The sequence below is a fragment of the Echinops telfairi genome, unplaced genomic scaffold, assembly GCF_000313985.2.
Source record: "Echinops telfairi isolate 266 unplaced genomic scaffold, ASM31398v2 ScPeMD7_11;HRSCAF=52, whole genome shotgun sequence".
In the NCBI taxonomy this organism is placed as follows: Eukaryota; Metazoa; Chordata; class Mammalia; order Afrosoricida; family Tenrecidae; genus Echinops; species Echinops telfairi.
In genome coordinates this window covers 36,343,490-36,359,585 of record NW_022103908.1, presented here as the reverse complement: position 1 = coordinate 36,359,585, position 16,096 = coordinate 36,343,490, and the positions used below count along the sequence as shown (strand labels likewise).

General features: G+C 40.0%; 1 protein-coding gene across 2 annotated transcripts in view; it reads left to right on the top strand.

Annotated features, from left to right (window-relative positions):
- Nucleotides 1-16,096, top strand: part of EPSTI1 (epithelial stromal interaction 1) — a 159,719-nt gene that overhangs the window by 36,840 nt on the left and 106,783 nt on the right. For both annotated transcript variants that reach the window (XM_045287143.1, XM_045287142.1), the window contains exons 4-5: nucleotides 4,969-5,042; nucleotides 5,804-5,887. In XM_045287143.1, coding sequence (XP_045143078.1) covers nucleotides 4,969-5,042; nucleotides 5,804-5,887 — 158 coding nt within the window. The remainder of the gene's footprint in view (nucleotides 1-4,968; nucleotides 5,043-5,803; nucleotides 5,888-16,096) is intronic.

The following is a 16,096-nucleotide window of genomic DNA, read 5'->3' as shown; positions in this document are numbered from 1 at the left end:
TCACACAGGCTGGTGTGCTTCTTCCATGTGGGCTTTGTTGCTTCTCAGCTAGATGGCCATGTGTTTATCTTCAAGCCTTTAATACCCCAGATGCTATATCTTTTGACAGCCAGGTACCATCAGCTTTCTTCACCACATTTCCTTATGCATTACTTTGTCTTTAGCAATTGTGTTGTGAAGGTGAGCATCATAGAATGCCAGTTTAATAGAAGAAAGTATTCTTGCATTGAGGGAGAATTTGAGTGGAGGCCCAATGTCCATATGCTAAACCTATAAATATATGCACATAGATCTATTTCCCCATCCTCACATATAAATATATTTACATATGTACATGCTTATATTAGACCTCTATAAATGCCCTTTGCCTCCTAGATCTTTCCTCTTCAAAGTAATAGTTTTATTTTTGTTTTGCACTGTATCTCACAAGAGGGTTGATCTGAAGGTCCCTTGTTATGTCAAATCAGCTGGCTCATCCTGACCGATTTTTTCTTGCTTAACTGCTCTCTTCAATTGGGCTCTATGGGCCGAGTTTCTCCTTTGGTCTTTGGGTGACTTCAGAGCAGAACCTTCCTTCATCTATTTTGTTTTTCTCAATTAGTAAAGTGGCCCAAGGCATTTGGGGTATGCATCTGTAATTCAGCAATTGTGTAACATATTTCCTACATACAGATGATAGCTCTGTTAGACTAATGATGTTTCTCATGTTGGAGCTCTGGTGGTGTAGTGGGTTCTGTATTGGGCTGCTCACAGCAAGGTCAGCAGTTTGAAACCACTAATTATAGGAGAAAGACTAGGCTTTCTATTTCCATAAAGAATTACCCCTCGGAATTCATCTTGTAGTTTCATCTTATTCTATATACCCTTGTGAGTCAGAATCAACTTGATGGCAGTGAGGTGTTTGTTTAAGGTTTCTCCATTGCTGTAGCCCAGGCCTGTTTAAGGTAGGAAGTTGGCAAAAGAAAGGGGGTGTGGCTAGTTTTCTCCCTAAGGTCTCCTCTCTCCTCAGAGCCAGTTCAGGAAGGGGAAGTAGGTAAGGCAATGGCCTTATAGTGCACTGGTCCTGGCTTTCCAAGCTTGGAGTATGCTTACAGCGCTCTCTCTCTCTCTGGTCTATATTTCCCTTTAGAGACAGGATATCTTTGTCTTTGGGCAGTTGTTTTTCTTTTCTTTGAAAAATTGAGCACTTCCAACCCAACAAAGTTCCTGCTTTCATGGAGCTTACCACTCAGTGGGTGAGCTCATACGTGTCAGGGTCAAGCTGTGTTCCACAGAGCTTTCCAGTTTGGGAAACACCCCACTAGGTCTTTCCCCTGAGGCCTCTTTGGGTAGACTCAAACTTCAAACTCATTAGTTATCAGCCAAGATTATTGATTGCACAACTCAGATACTCCTTCATTGAGCTTAAATTGTAATAATAATCTCTTTTATTTACTGAGTGTCTATTATATACAGGATCCAGCACTTTATATACCCCATTAAAAAGACAGGAAAGAAAAGACCAGAGTGGATGTCAGAAGAGACTCTGAAGTGTGCTCTTAAATGTGGAGTAGCTAAAAGCAAATGGAAGCAATGAGAACGTGAAAGAATGGAACAAAAGTTTTTTAAGAGCAGCTGGGTAAGGCAAAGTAAATGCTGTAATAAAACATACACAGACCTGGAGTTAAAAAATGGAAAGGGAAGAACACTTTCAGCATTTCTGAAGATTAAAGAGTTGAAGAAAAATCTAAGCCCCAAGATATAATAGTGAAGGATTCTCTAGGCAAATATTGAATGATGCAGGCAGCATCAAAAGGAGATTGGAGGGATTCTAACATTGATTGTGATGATGGTTGAGCAACCCTTTTTCATATATTTGGACCATTGAATTGTATGATACATGAATTATGTAATTATATGTCAATAAAACTGTTAAAAAGGACAAAAATGAACAACCTTTTCTAAAATTGGTTGTGGTGATGATTGATCCATACATTTTAATATATTCAAACCATTGAATTATATATTTGAGTTATATGCCAGCAAAACTAATTTTTTTAAAAACCTATTTTTAAAAAAAGGATATGGATGGGATGGATAACCGTCACTGGGTAAAAAGAAAATTGGTTGAAATTCAACCATTTCAAGAAGTAGCATGTGATAAAAATAAGTGGTACTAAAGGGAAAAAATCCCGAATGATCTGAAGGCATTGGTGAAAAACAAGATGCTAGGAATTGACAGAATACCAACTGAAATGTTTGCACTAATAGATGCATCACTGGAAGTACCCACTAGTCTGTGCCAAACATTTGGAAGACAGCTATCTGACCAGCCAACTTGAAGAGATCCATATTTATGCCTATTCCAAAGAAAGGTCACCAACCAATGTGGAAATCATCCCCTGCAAGTAAAAAATTTCTGAAGATCATTCAAAAAAAGTTTGTAGTACTACATTGACAGGGAGCTGGCAGAAATTAAAATCTGATTGAGAAAAGAACATGGATCAAGGGATTTCATTACTGACACCAGATGGCTCTTGGCTGAAAGCAAAGAATATCAGAACAATGTTTACTTGTGTTTTAATGATTATGCCAAGACATTTGATTGTGAGGACCATAGCATTGTGAAGAATGGGAATTCCAGAACACTTTAATTGTGCTTTTGTGATACCTAGACATAGATTAAGAGGCAGTCATTCAAATAGAAGGGGATATTGAATGGTTTACAACCAAGAAAGGTATGCATCATGATTCTATCACTTTACCATACTTATTCAATTTACATGCTAAATGAATAATTGGAGAAGCTGCAATAAATGGAGAAGAACATGGTATCAAGGCTAAATAAAAGCTTATTATTAAACTACAATATGCAGATGACAAAACCTTACTTACTTGAAGAGGTGGATTTGAAGCACTTGCTGATGAAGATCAAAGGGTACAATATTTAGGATGGGTGCTAACTCATTGTAAAAAAATCACATCAAAATGACACAAGTGGACTAATACAAACATCATAATAAATGGAGAAAAGATTGAAGTTGTCAAGGATTTCACTTTTCTTGGATCCATAATGAACACTCATGGAAGCAGCAGTTAAGAGATCATTACAACATTACATTGGCATATCTGATGCTTAAGATTTCTTTAAAGTATCACTGGGAAAAGATGCGCTTTGAAGACTAATGCACAACTGACCCAAGTTGTGGTATTTTTAATGGCCTTATCTGCATATAAAAGTAGGACAATGAATAAGGAATAACTATTACACAAGAGTTGATGGAGGACTTCCAGCAAATCTGGTAGCCCAGATAGCCTCACGTGTGCTGCACTGGCCTTCTGTAAGAAAGATGTGGAAAAAAACAGCTACAGAGGAAAAACTTGAGGCCCGAATCTGCAAGGAAAGAAAGATAAGCACGCCAAACACCAACAGAGAAAATTAAAGAATGAAACCCACATTAAAGAGATCAAGTGAGTTCTCTGCTGACCAATTATGAGTTAAACAGCAACTCTCACCCTTCACAGCAATCTCTGGCACAGACAAAGAAGAAGGTCAATCCCCCCTGTCCCCCCCACACTGCTGTATAAATGGAGGAGTAACCAGCCCCAACCAAGTGCACCCGTTGTCTGGTTTCACACGATCTTCCATATCCCTAGGGCTGGGAGTCCAGTCTAAAAGATGGGTGGGTCAAATGGGACTGCCACACAGCACAGGAGGCAAACTACAGTGGAGACTGAACCATCCCAAGTTCCTCACAGCTCCCTGCTGCCCAAAGGAGGCATAGGTCATATATTCATATGTATGGCAGCAGCAGCATTCTGTGATCTCCTACTCAGCCCTGGCCCTCGACTCCAATGGAAGGTCTGATTTCCTGGAAATGCCAGCTGCATAGCTGGAGGCTTGCTTAGGATTTTTGTTTTTCTGTCTTTCTTTTGATTTAATAAATTACCAGCATAGCCAGAAGAAGGGTTGAACCATCTCTAATACCCACACACCTTGGCAACTACACAAGTTAGCTGTTAGGTTGGAGGCTTGATAAAACAGGAGCTAGTTCTAGCTTTGGGTTTTGTTAATTTTCTGTCCCCCTCCAGCCCTCTTGTTGTTTTGATAAATCTCCAGTGGAGAGGCACAGGACACAGTGGGGGATGGAACCATCCTTAACTCCCACCAATCCTCTGTGTACTAGAAAATTCACCACCTCATACCCTTACACATCCGTGATTGTACTCCCACTGTGTGTAATCTGGGTGGAACCTGATAAGTATGCACTGGGGACTTGCTGATTCTGGTGTGTGTGTGTGTCAAGCTGTGAGGAGTTCTGGTCCCAAATTATTTTAGGTTCCAGAGAGAGAGCAAACAATCTAACATCCATGTTTTTTTCTTGAACACCTAAAGAAAGAACATGAAATATTATGGATTTATAGTGAGTTACTAACTCGACAATTTTCACTATGCTTTAAAAATACTAGGTTATAATGACTACACACTTGTTCGATGATAAGATTCCTGAGGGTATTCTAAGTTTTGCAACTCAAACACAGTAGAGTGAAAGAAGAAGCACAATTTAAGCACCATCGATCATCTTAGTACATTAAGGAACAGTCCTATGAAAGCAGGAGAAAGGTTCTACCTTCTAGAAGTCAGGTATTATTTCTTATCGGTTAGCATGGCCCTTCAAGTATGATTTCAATGTAAGTGAAAACTTTAGTAAGATCATTCTCTTTAATTAGAAACTTGACCTCATCTTTCCATCAACTCTTTCTCTTTTAACTAATTATACCTTTTAATGTCTTATTAAGAAGACTGGTTATGTTTATATTTCTAGCAGCATAAATATGTTAAAGAAAATCATGGTATAGACTGATCATGTATTAATTAGTCTCTGGTGGAAATCATGGCGTAGACTGATCATGTATTAATTAGTCTCTGGTGGCTGACATTTCAGCTTAATATTCATTTTTCTCCTTCTTGCCTTTTCTCCCCTCTAGGTGGAAGCCAATCAGAAGCTGAAGTGAGGCAGAAACAACAACTCCAACTGATGCAATCTAAATACCAGCAAAAGGTCAGAATCCATCTCTCTGAGTTTAATTCTGGCAAGGAATGTGAGTATTCACACTTGCAAGAAACTGTGAAATAACATAGCTTTTAACTGAAAGCACAAAGCCTTTCAACCAACTGCAACGCCCCCTCCCCCCATCTCCCTGCCCCAACCCCCTAAAAACCAGAGAAACAAGGAAGGAGGAAGTGACAAGAGGACTACCTGCAATTCCCTTCCTGTGGTCCCATGCTGCCCTTGTTTGTCCGCAGTGCTCCGGACCAAATAAGTGCTTTCTTCTCCTTTCGTGCTGCCTGTAGTCCATTCCTGACTCAGTCCTGAGTAGTTTAGTTCCAAGCATGTGTAGTGTATTGCTTACCCCATGACAGTCATGGAAGTATTCAATAAATAATTAAGATGCTCGGTGATTGTTTCTTTTTACAAATCAGGAGCATTTGTAAACATTTTTATAATCAGAAAAAAAATTATCCACCCCTTACCCCTCTGCTGACTGGGATAAAGGGAGCTTGGCAGAGAGAAAGAGAGAGATAAAGAGACACTCACTCCGAGATAAAGAGAAAGCAAAGCAGAGAACATTTTATGGACAAAGAGATGTATGTAACCTAGGTGTTCTCTAGGACCTTAATGGCTTGAAGTAAAAACCTATAATCATGGTGAGGTATAGCACAAACTACTATAATTTGCCTTTCATCGTAATTTTGAATCCCAGAGGTTCAGACTGAAAAATGGTAACTGGCTTTTGTCCTCTGTAATCTCAATGCAATTAGCTAAAAAGGGAAGAATCTGTAAGACTGAAGAAGGCAGCTGAGGAAGCTGATATCCAAAAAATGAAGGCCATTCAGCGAGAGAAGGTAAGATGACGGAGAGGATGCTCTGCTAACGTATACTGTGAGCTTACTCTGTGAAGGCCAGGTGCTCCCCGGCACTGGCCGCCGTCCACTAACTCATTCCACCTTTCACAATGCAAAACAAAGCAAAGCAGTTGTCACTGAATTAACTCTGGCTCATGGCAACCCTGTGTGTGTCAGAGTGGAACTGTGCTTGGTAAGGCTTTCAATAGCTGAGTTTTCAGAAGTAGATATCAGGTCTTTCTTCTGAGGCACCCCTGGCTGGGCTCTGCCCTTTCTTTTAGGATCCAAGGGCATAGACTGTTATCTTCAGAATAGCCCTGTGGAATTGATATGATTATTCCTCACTTTTACAAGTGAGTAAATGGACAATGGGCTAAGTAGCTATTCCAAGTGCATCCAGCCAGGAAGCAGAAGGATAGAGTTCAATCCTAGGCTAACTGGAGTGGGGTGAGAGTTTTCGTTACCAAACCGTCTTGTTTTCTCAGGTGAGTGGTTACCTGTTTTGGCCAAAAGGCCCCACAATGAGTAGTGACCAGTGATACTCTGCCATATTTGGGTTCAAACATTCCAGAATCAGTGTGGCAGAGGCAAATCTGCTTTCTTTACTGATAACAGAACAGAAAGTATTAGTGACATGGTCGATTCTCAACCTCTAAGTGATGCTTTTAGTTTTGATGTTCTTTCTGGAGCTTGGGAAAATTGTTTTTAGAAATGCTCATCTGACAGAAGAAAAAAAAGTAATGTTGTTTTATCCCCTTTCTTATTCCAATTTTCCTCAAAGTCTGATGCTGTGGTAGATCTGAGGTGTTGGAAGTTTGAGAGGGGCGAGATGGTTCATGATACTGACTATCGAGTCTTGATATCTGCTGCAACTTGAAGTCAAGGAAGCATAATTTCGCTTCCCTTTGTTCTTTCTCTTCCTGCCTTCTCCTCATTTCTCTCTTTTCCTTTTTTCTTTAATTCCAGAGGCTCCGTCCATTATTCTAAAGATTCAGTGTAGGTTAGAATATAAACCTGGTTGCCAAGCAACAGATGGTTTTACCTATAAAAGATAATGAAGACAAAGCCAATAGCTTATGGAATGAATGAGGGTATGTGACCCCACCCTCCTCTGAGGTGCTCTCTCATTGGCTGGGAGAGCAGATCACTAGGTCTTACTTGGCCGATGTCCTGTTCTGCTGTGTGCCCTGACACAGGCCCTACCTCTATCTCAGTTTTTCCTGTAAAATTCATCTGCAGGCAGTGCTGTGCCTCCTCTCCGGGCCACAGGCCTCTCTGTTGCTGTGAACTGGCAGACTCTCAAGTGGAGGGAGATGACTTGGAAATGAAGAACTGTGAATGATAATCCTTAATAGATACTAGAGGTTGCAAAAGACCATGGGAACTAAATGTGATTCAGTAATCTGGTTCCAATTTATCAGACATTCAATCTCTAGTGGAAAATTTTTTATGATAATAGCTTTTTATAAATGAAGAAAAATGAGTTTGGGACTATTTCCTGTTTTCCTGTAGTCTGGGATCGTTCGAATAGCACTGTCAGCTCTTCTCTGCTTGCTCGATAGGACATGCCAGCGAAGCTCTCTGGCCTCAGTGGCCGTGGTTGTTGCTGGGGGTCTGGGTGACTTTGTTCATTGTTCTCTTCGTTAGGGCCATGTGCAGATTTTCCCCTTCAGTCCATGTTTGTTTAGGTAGGTCGTTTGTGTCTAGAAATTAGTCCATTTTGTCCAGGTTTTCAAATTTATTGGAGTACTAGTCTTCAGAGTGGTGTTTATTATCCTTTTTATTTCATTTGGATCTGTTGTGATGTCAGCCATTTATTTTCATATCCATGTGTGTCTTCTTTTGTTAATTTCTCAGTTGTTTGCTGCTTTTATTAATCTTTTCAAAGAGCCAACTTCTAGCCTTATTGATTCTTTCTGTTTCCACTTCATTTATTATTCTGCTTCTCTAATTTTTATTATTTATTTCCATGGGATTAGAGACGTATTTTGTTGCTCTTTTTCTGATTATTGTAGATTTGGGGTTAAGGTGTTGATTTTGATTCTTTTGTGATGTGTGTGTTTATTGTGGTGAAGAGCTGCAGAGTTGATAAAATCAAGATCGGCAGGTCAGAGAGCAGGCTTCTGGACCCAGGTGAATGAATCCATGGTGGGCAGGTAAAGTGCAGACTGTTGATGACTCCCAGGTTCAGCAGACAAACAGTAGACTGAGGGTTGAAATCCAAAGAACAGGAAATGAGATGCAGGATCGGCACCCAGCAAAAAATAAGCAAGCTTTTCTACAGATCCACTTATATTTGAAGCAGACCACATCCCTGAAGAAACTTTCTTTCAATCGATCATTTCATGGAGGTGACTGCATTCTGCTAGAGCTCATCATGGGGATTTGTATGGCTATTGTTAAGTGCTGTGGAGTTGGTTTCGATGCATAGGAACCTTATGTACAATAGAGTGAAATACTGCCTGATCCTGCGTTAAAATTGTTTTCATGTTCAAGCCCATTGTTGCGGCCATGGTGTCAATCCATCTTGTTGAGGTCTTTCTCTTTTGCTCTGTCCCTGGACGTAACCAAGCCTGGGGATTACTATGTCTTAATGGTGAATGTACATATGGAGAGAACAGTGAATAATAGCATGCACCACTTCCCCTTTCAAGTTATACCATAGCACTAGACATTAGATCGATGAGGCCATGCCTCCAACTTCAGATGGAGCAGACACTGCACAGAGGGAGTTGTCACTTGCTGCTGGATAGGTAAGAGTGATGCTGGCCACACTTCTGACCAGCAGGAGGGTGTGAAGAACAAGGGGAAGATTGTACCTTCTGGTTGCCAGCCACTGGCATGGGCATTTGTATTGTCTTGGTTTAGTGGAGTGGATTATAGGCTCCTGTCCTCATCGAATGCTTTTGTAAAAGTTCAAAGTGGCTGCCTCACTGTGTTTAATCTCATCATTCACTGCTTTTGTTTTCCTCCTACTTGTTATTCAGTCTACTTCTCTCTCCTTTGCTGTGAAGCACAGTGTTCCAACATCACTATTTGTACCGGCTTCATTTGCTCTTTCCTGTCTTTGCTGTGAAGGGTTTAAGTAGCCTATCTGTCTACAGTCTACCATCTTGCTGGAAGTCTCTACACATCGGTCTTTCCTTCTCTCCCCTTTCTGCTTCTCTATTACCAAGCCTTCTTTTTTTCATACACGTTTACCCACTGCTCCCATTTTCTCCTTCAAAAGAAGGTTCACACATTGGTCGTGTGTGCGTGTAGAAGACATGCTCTTTCCCCAAAGCAGAGTCTTTCAGCATTACATAGGAACAAAGAGAGTCATTGCATGATCACAAGGGACTGAAGTCAGAGGCTTGCACATGCTGACAAATGTTTGAGTGGCAATTTATTGCCCTAAGAGTCATTCGTTATGGTCAGTTAGTAAGGGGCCCTGGTGGTGTAATGGGTTGTATGTTTTGCTGCTAATTGAAAAGTAAGTAGTTTGAACTCCCCAAGCACTCTAAGGGAGAAAGATGAAGCTTGGTGCTCTGGTAAAAATTTATAGCTTCAGAAACCCACAGGGACAATTCTACTCCATACTATGAGTTGGAATCAACTCGATGGCAGTGAATTTTTTTTATTGTTGTTGCATTCAGTTAATGCTTGGATATGTTGTCATTAACATTGAGTAAGAGCAGCCTCCCACCTCCCTTTTCAAGTTATATCCTAAGACTAAACATTAGACGCAAAAATCTTGATTGGATTGCCTTCTCTAAATGGTGATTATAATGATTGTTGGTACAAATACACCGACAAGTGAGAGATGGTGGTGAGAGTGGCTATTGTTAAACTGGTTTCCGTTGAGTCAGTTCCAACTCATGGTGACCCCATGTGTATCATAGTAGAACTGTGCTCCATAGGATTTTCAATGGTGGATTTTTGGAAGTGAATTTCCAGGCCTTTATTCCAAGGTGCTTTTGAGTGGACTCAAACGTTAGCAGCAAAGCACTTAATCATTTTCACCAGTCAGGGTCTCTGATTGATAAGTGGTTGTTGTTAGTTGCCATGAAGTTAAAATAAATTGGCTCCTGGTGACCCATGTGTGTCAGAGTCAGGTTTTCAATAGTTCATTTTTGGAAGTAGACCACCAGCACTGTATTCTGAGTCACTCCTGGTGGTATTCAAACCACTAACTCTTCAGGTAGTCATCGATTGTTTAATCATTTGTACCACTGTAGGGCTTTTAGTTGATATTTAGACCCTTGCTATTCAAAAATAATTCTTGGACTGTCAGCATGAACATGCTGTGGGAGTTTGTTGGAAATGTAGATTTAGACATTTCACAACTTCTGAATTAGAACCTGCATTTTAACAAGGTACCCAGGGGAGTCTTGTGCATGGACAAATTTAAGGAGCACTAATCTACTCTAACTTATCAGAGAAGGTCCACCCTCTCCTATCCTTACCAAAGACTTGATTTCTCTGGATGTTTAGCCTATGCTGCCCCCATGACTTAGCTCTTCCTGGGAGATAGGGCATCTTCAGCTTTGCTTACTGAATGTGAGCCTGTTTGAGATTTGGTTTCAGATCAAAGAAATATGGACATTAAAGCATCTAGAAGTGGTACACTTCACACTGCCAGCATGAAAATGGGCAAGGGGAGTGGTAATGGCTATGCTCATGGAGCCTTTATTCTTTCAGATACACAGCACGCACACACATGGGCACCACCCTCCAGGGCAAATGACCCCTGCCCAGGAATTCTGAGCCTAGTAGAATGTGTGAACAGCCTATTGCCACCCTAAGAGCCTCTAGCTTGGCCTCTGTGTAGCCCAGGGTTTCACTTACCCTGCCTTACAGTTTTTGTTCTCCAACGAGGGGTTCATCAGAGTGGTCAATGAATCCCAAGTTGAATGGTCACCATTGGTGCATATGGCAATGAATACAGTGTATCCTGAGAGGAGAGGGACCTGGATTTCCTGCCAGCAGTTGCAGCTGTTTTTTAGATCCTTAATATGCAGGAGGGAGGTCAGCCCTTTAGCATCTGATTATGCCACTGGTGCCCAGTGGGCAACATGAAAATTTGGATGCTCTAGTTCAAACCTGAAATCCTATACTAGAGTATGTTGATGATTTATGTACTTGTAGTGGTATGCTATGACCTCCTTGTGATGACTTGTGAGAGTGGATTGTTAAATTTTTAGAATTTTTGTGGGCTATTTGGCTTCATGTTGGTAACTTGAAATAAATCATGGTGGAAGTACATTTTTACACCATAAAAACTGATGCATGCGACAAATCAACTTCCCTCCCCTTCATATTGCTATAGCTGGTTGTTAAATGTTTATCAGCACACCACTTCTTAGCCATAAATGAAAGAGGCCCTTCCCACCTCACTTCCAATATCCCAAAGCCAAGCTTCAGAGGCTAAGGAGACTAACTTTTGTGAAGAATCTGACACTTTGTGTACATTACACTTACTGATTGAAAAAATAAATGATAACACACATGACAGGCAGCATAATACTTTCTTCTTAGAAGATGTCGACAGATGAGTTGTAGGATAACATCAAAAATATAATATATGAAGAAAGCAGAAGCTCATTAGCAAGACAGGAAAGAAAGAAAAGACCATATTGGATGTCAGAAGAGACTGCGTCTTGAATGTAGAGTAGGTACAGTACAGAAAAGAAGTGCGAATAAGAGTCCAGAAACCGAAGATTTCAGAGTGGCTTGTAAAGGCAAATTGAAGTATTATAATGAAATGTGCAAAGACATGGAGTCAGAAAACCAAAAGGGTTGAATACACTCAACATTTCTCAGGTTGAAAGGATTGAAGAAAGCAATCAAGCCTTGAGTTTCACTATTGAAGGATATTATGATCAAAATACTGGATGACCCAGGAAGCATGGAAAGAAAATGGAAGGATTACAGAAGTCTCGATACCAAAAGCATCTTGCTGATGCTCGGTCTTTTTAGGGGGCAGCGTTTGACTCAGTGCCAATGGCATTGAAGGGGGAAAAAAAATCCAGATTTCACTGTTTTGTCAAAACAAAAAAGATGGAGGAATTGGCAGACTACCAATTGAAATGTTTCAGCAAGCAGAAACAATGCCGGAGGGACACACTCAGCTCTATAGTACTAGAAAAGTGGGAAGACACATACCTGACCAGCTAATTAAAAGATGCCTCCCTTTTTCCCATCCCCCAAAAAGGTGACCCAGTAAATGTGGAAATTATTGAACAGCATCATTAATATTATACCCATGTTAAACTTTGAAAAGGATAACTAAAACAACAACAACAGCCACAAACAGAGTTTCAGCAGTACATTAACAGGATAATGACAGAAATTCAAGTCCGATTCAGAAAATAATATAAAATACAAGATACTATTGCCGATGTGATGTATCTTGGGTGAAATCAGAGAACGACAGAAAGATGGTGGTCTGTGATTGATTGACTTTGCAAAGGCATTCAACTGTGTGAATCATAGCAAATTATGGATAACTCTGAGAAGAAGAATTCCAGAACACGTAGTTGTGCTCTGTACACAGACAAAGAGGAAAGCAGGTCTTAGCTCTGAACAAGGGGATACTGTGGGGCTTAAAGTCAGGTAAGGATGTGCTAGTGTTGTATTGTTCTATGCTGAGGGAATAATCCAAGAATCAACTATGAGTCTATGAAGAAGAACATGGCATTGAGATTGGAGCAAGACTTATTAACAGCTTTTCATGCTGAAAGCAAAGAGGGGTCAGGCACTTGGCGATGAAACTTAAAAAACAAACAACCATAGCCTTCAGTGTGGATTCCACATCGACATAAGGACAACAAAAATCCTCATCACTAGATCAATAAACAACATTGTAAAACTGGAGAAAAGATAGAAGTTGTCAAGAATTTCATTTTATTTGGATCCATAATCTATTCTTATGGAAGCCACCATCGAGAAATCAAACAACATTGGGCAACTATGGTGCAAAGTCTTAAAAGTGTTGAAAACCATACATGTACCTTGAGGGCTAAGGCGTGCATAACCCAAGGTGTGGCATTTTCAGTCACCAAACTGGGCAGTGAGTAAGGAAGACTAAAGTAGAATTGATGCTTTTGCATTATAGCGTTGGTAAAGACTCCTGAATATGTCAGGAACTGTCACAAGAATGAACAAATCTATCTTGGAAGAAGCAAAGCCAGGATAGTGAGAGTATGTCGGATGTGTTTGGGATATTTTAATAGGAGGGACCAGTCCCTGGAGAAGAACATCATGCTTGGTAAAGTACAACGTGAGCAGACAAGAGGATGATCTTCAATGAGATGAATTGGCACAATGGCTGCAACATTGGACTCAAACATAGCAATGGCTGTGGCCACGGTGGCCAGTGTTTCCTTCGATTGTGTAAAGAGTGACGGAATCAGAGTCGATGGGAAGGCACCTAGCAACAACGACCCTAATTTCCAGGGTCGGTGAGTGTTATGTTAAACAGCAAAGGAGAATGCCATTTGCTAATCAACTGACCTTAGATTGGAGATCGTATCCTGCATTACCCAGGTGGGACCAATATACTCACAAGAGCTCTTAAAAGTGGAAAAGTAAGAAAGATGAGAGGGAACAGAGATTATAGGACTCAATCTATTGTTACTAGCTTTGAAGTTGGAAGACATGGAAATGAGCCAAGGAAGACTTCATGGGAGACCTTGAAATCTGGAGAGGAAACTTCCTCCCCTCTAGAGTCTGAAGCAGGCACAGCATTGTCAGCACCTTCATTTTAGCCCAGTGAGACCCATTTTGACTTCTTACTTCCAGAACTGTCATGGATTTGTATTGCCAAAAGCCACTAAGTTGGTGCTGGTTTATTATAGCAGCAATAAAAAACTAATACAACCCACGTGGTGTTAAAATGATGCATTAATTTCTCTTTCTAGAAATCTCTAAGGCTGATAAAATGTCCCTAAAATAAAAGAAAGTTCAGAATAAAAGAAAGTTGTTTTTAAAAAGATAGCACACTGGGTACAAATAGTTCCATCAGGGCTGAAGCTGGTGGCATAGGTAGACATGTTTCCATAAATCCTCCAGGCAAGCTTTCATTCAGATTTAGTGCTGGGGGGAGGGGGGGGATCTCCACCATACTTTCCCCTGAAGTTTACACGGGTGATTTAGGTAATAATTTGTGTTTACAGATTTTCATAATACAAACTTTGGAAGGTTTCCAGTTTTCTCGGTCTCTACTCACAAATTACTGCTAGTTAGTGTTGTCCCATGGTTGTATATGTCATAGCATTTACCACCGGAGCCACTTATCCTTGTGTATCTCTCAGGGCCTTCCTTTGCTTTGACCACATGGTGCTGACTGCTCCCAGCGTGTGCATTGCCTGCTCCTTCCCCAGAATTCGCTCTCATTTACTCCCTAGTTGTGATTCTCCCTCTCTCTCTTTCTAGTCCCTGGTAACCATCACATGCTATTTATTTCTGGGTGGAAACCTGTTCCCGACTTCTTAAAACAAGAGTTGTCCTTTGGAGTGTACTTTATTTCATTCAGCACGATGTCCTTCAGATTCATCTATGTTACATGATGTGTCATGACTTCATTATTGTTCTTGATTGTGTCGAGTATTTCGCTGTGTGTATGTACATTGTTTGTTTATCCATTCATCTGTTGATGAGCATTTGGGTTGTTTCCATCTTTCTGCTATTGTGAAGAATGCTACAATGATGGGCAGATGTCTTTTTGTGTCACACCACTCATCATTTCCCCAGGATGTGTATCTACCTAGGAGTGAGATTCTTGGATTGAATGGCCATTTTTTCCCTAGGTTTTAAATGAAGAATCATATAATTTTCTCTACTGGTTGTACCATATCGCAGTCCACTAGCAGTTCCAGTCTCCACACAGCCTCACCAGCATTTGCGGTTTCTCTGTTTTGGTTTTTGTCACTGCCATTATTGCTGAAGTGAGATAGTATCTTCTCATCATTTTCATCTGTATCTCTCTAATGGCTAATGATCATGCACATATTTATATGCACTTTTTAGCTACCCGAATATCTTCTTTAGTCAAATTATCTGTTCATTTCCTTTGCCCATTTTCTACTTGATTATTTGTCCTTTTGTTGTTAATGTGTTGAAGAGTTCTATAAACATTTTTTGAGATCATGACTTTGTTAGATATACCATAGACAAATTCCCTCCCTCCTTGTAGGTTCTTTTTTTATTCTTTTGACAATGTTTTTGGTGAACATAAATGTTAATTTTTATGAGATCCCAGTTTTCTAGTTTATATTTTTTACTTTATGCATTTTAAAGCAAGGTTTAGTGTTCTATTTATGCCATGTATTAGAGCTTTTACTATTGTCACTATATTTTATTTCATAATCTTTATAGTTTTGTTTCACATTTAGGTTTTTGATTTGGGGTTAGCTTTTGTGTATTCTATAAGGTGTAGATCTTGGTTCATTTTTCTGCAAGTGGTTATCTAATTTGCCAACATCATTTGTTAAAGAGATCTTTCTTCCCCATTTATTTGGCTTTTAACTTTTTCAAAAATCAACTATCAATAGGTGATGGATTCTCAATTCTATTCCATTGGCCTCTGTGTCTTTCATGGTCTCAGTGCCTGGCTGTTTTGACTGTTGTGGTTGTATGGTAGCAGGTTTTAAGATCAGGGAGTATCGGGTCTTCTACCTTGCTTCTCTTCAGCAGTAATTCTTTGCTTATCTGCACCTGCTTTCCTTTTAATATAAAGTTGATCTTTTTAAAAAATTGCCATCTCATTAAAGGATATTGTTGAAATTGTATCAGGGTCACAATATGTTTTGGGTAATATTGACATTTCACATGTTAAGCCTTCCTATGCATGAGTATGGCATATTCTTCCAAATATGCAGATCTCATTTAGTTGCACTGAGGAAAATTTCCCCCCATCAACAATGCAACTAAATATTTTATCTTATTATAACCAGTAATCTTTTTTTTTCTAAATCAATATTTTAATGAAAGATACTTTGTTTTCTATTTAAATCTTTGCTACATTAAAATGTATGGACTACTTCCAATGCCCTAAGCTCTGAGCATTTGCTTTCTTTCTTTTTTAAACATTTTATTAGGGGCTCAAACAACTGTTATTGCGATCCATACACACATCAATTGTGTAAAGCGCATTTGTACATCATTCTCAAAACATTTTCTCTCCACTTAAACCCCTGATATTAGGTCCTCATTTTTCCCCTCCCTCCC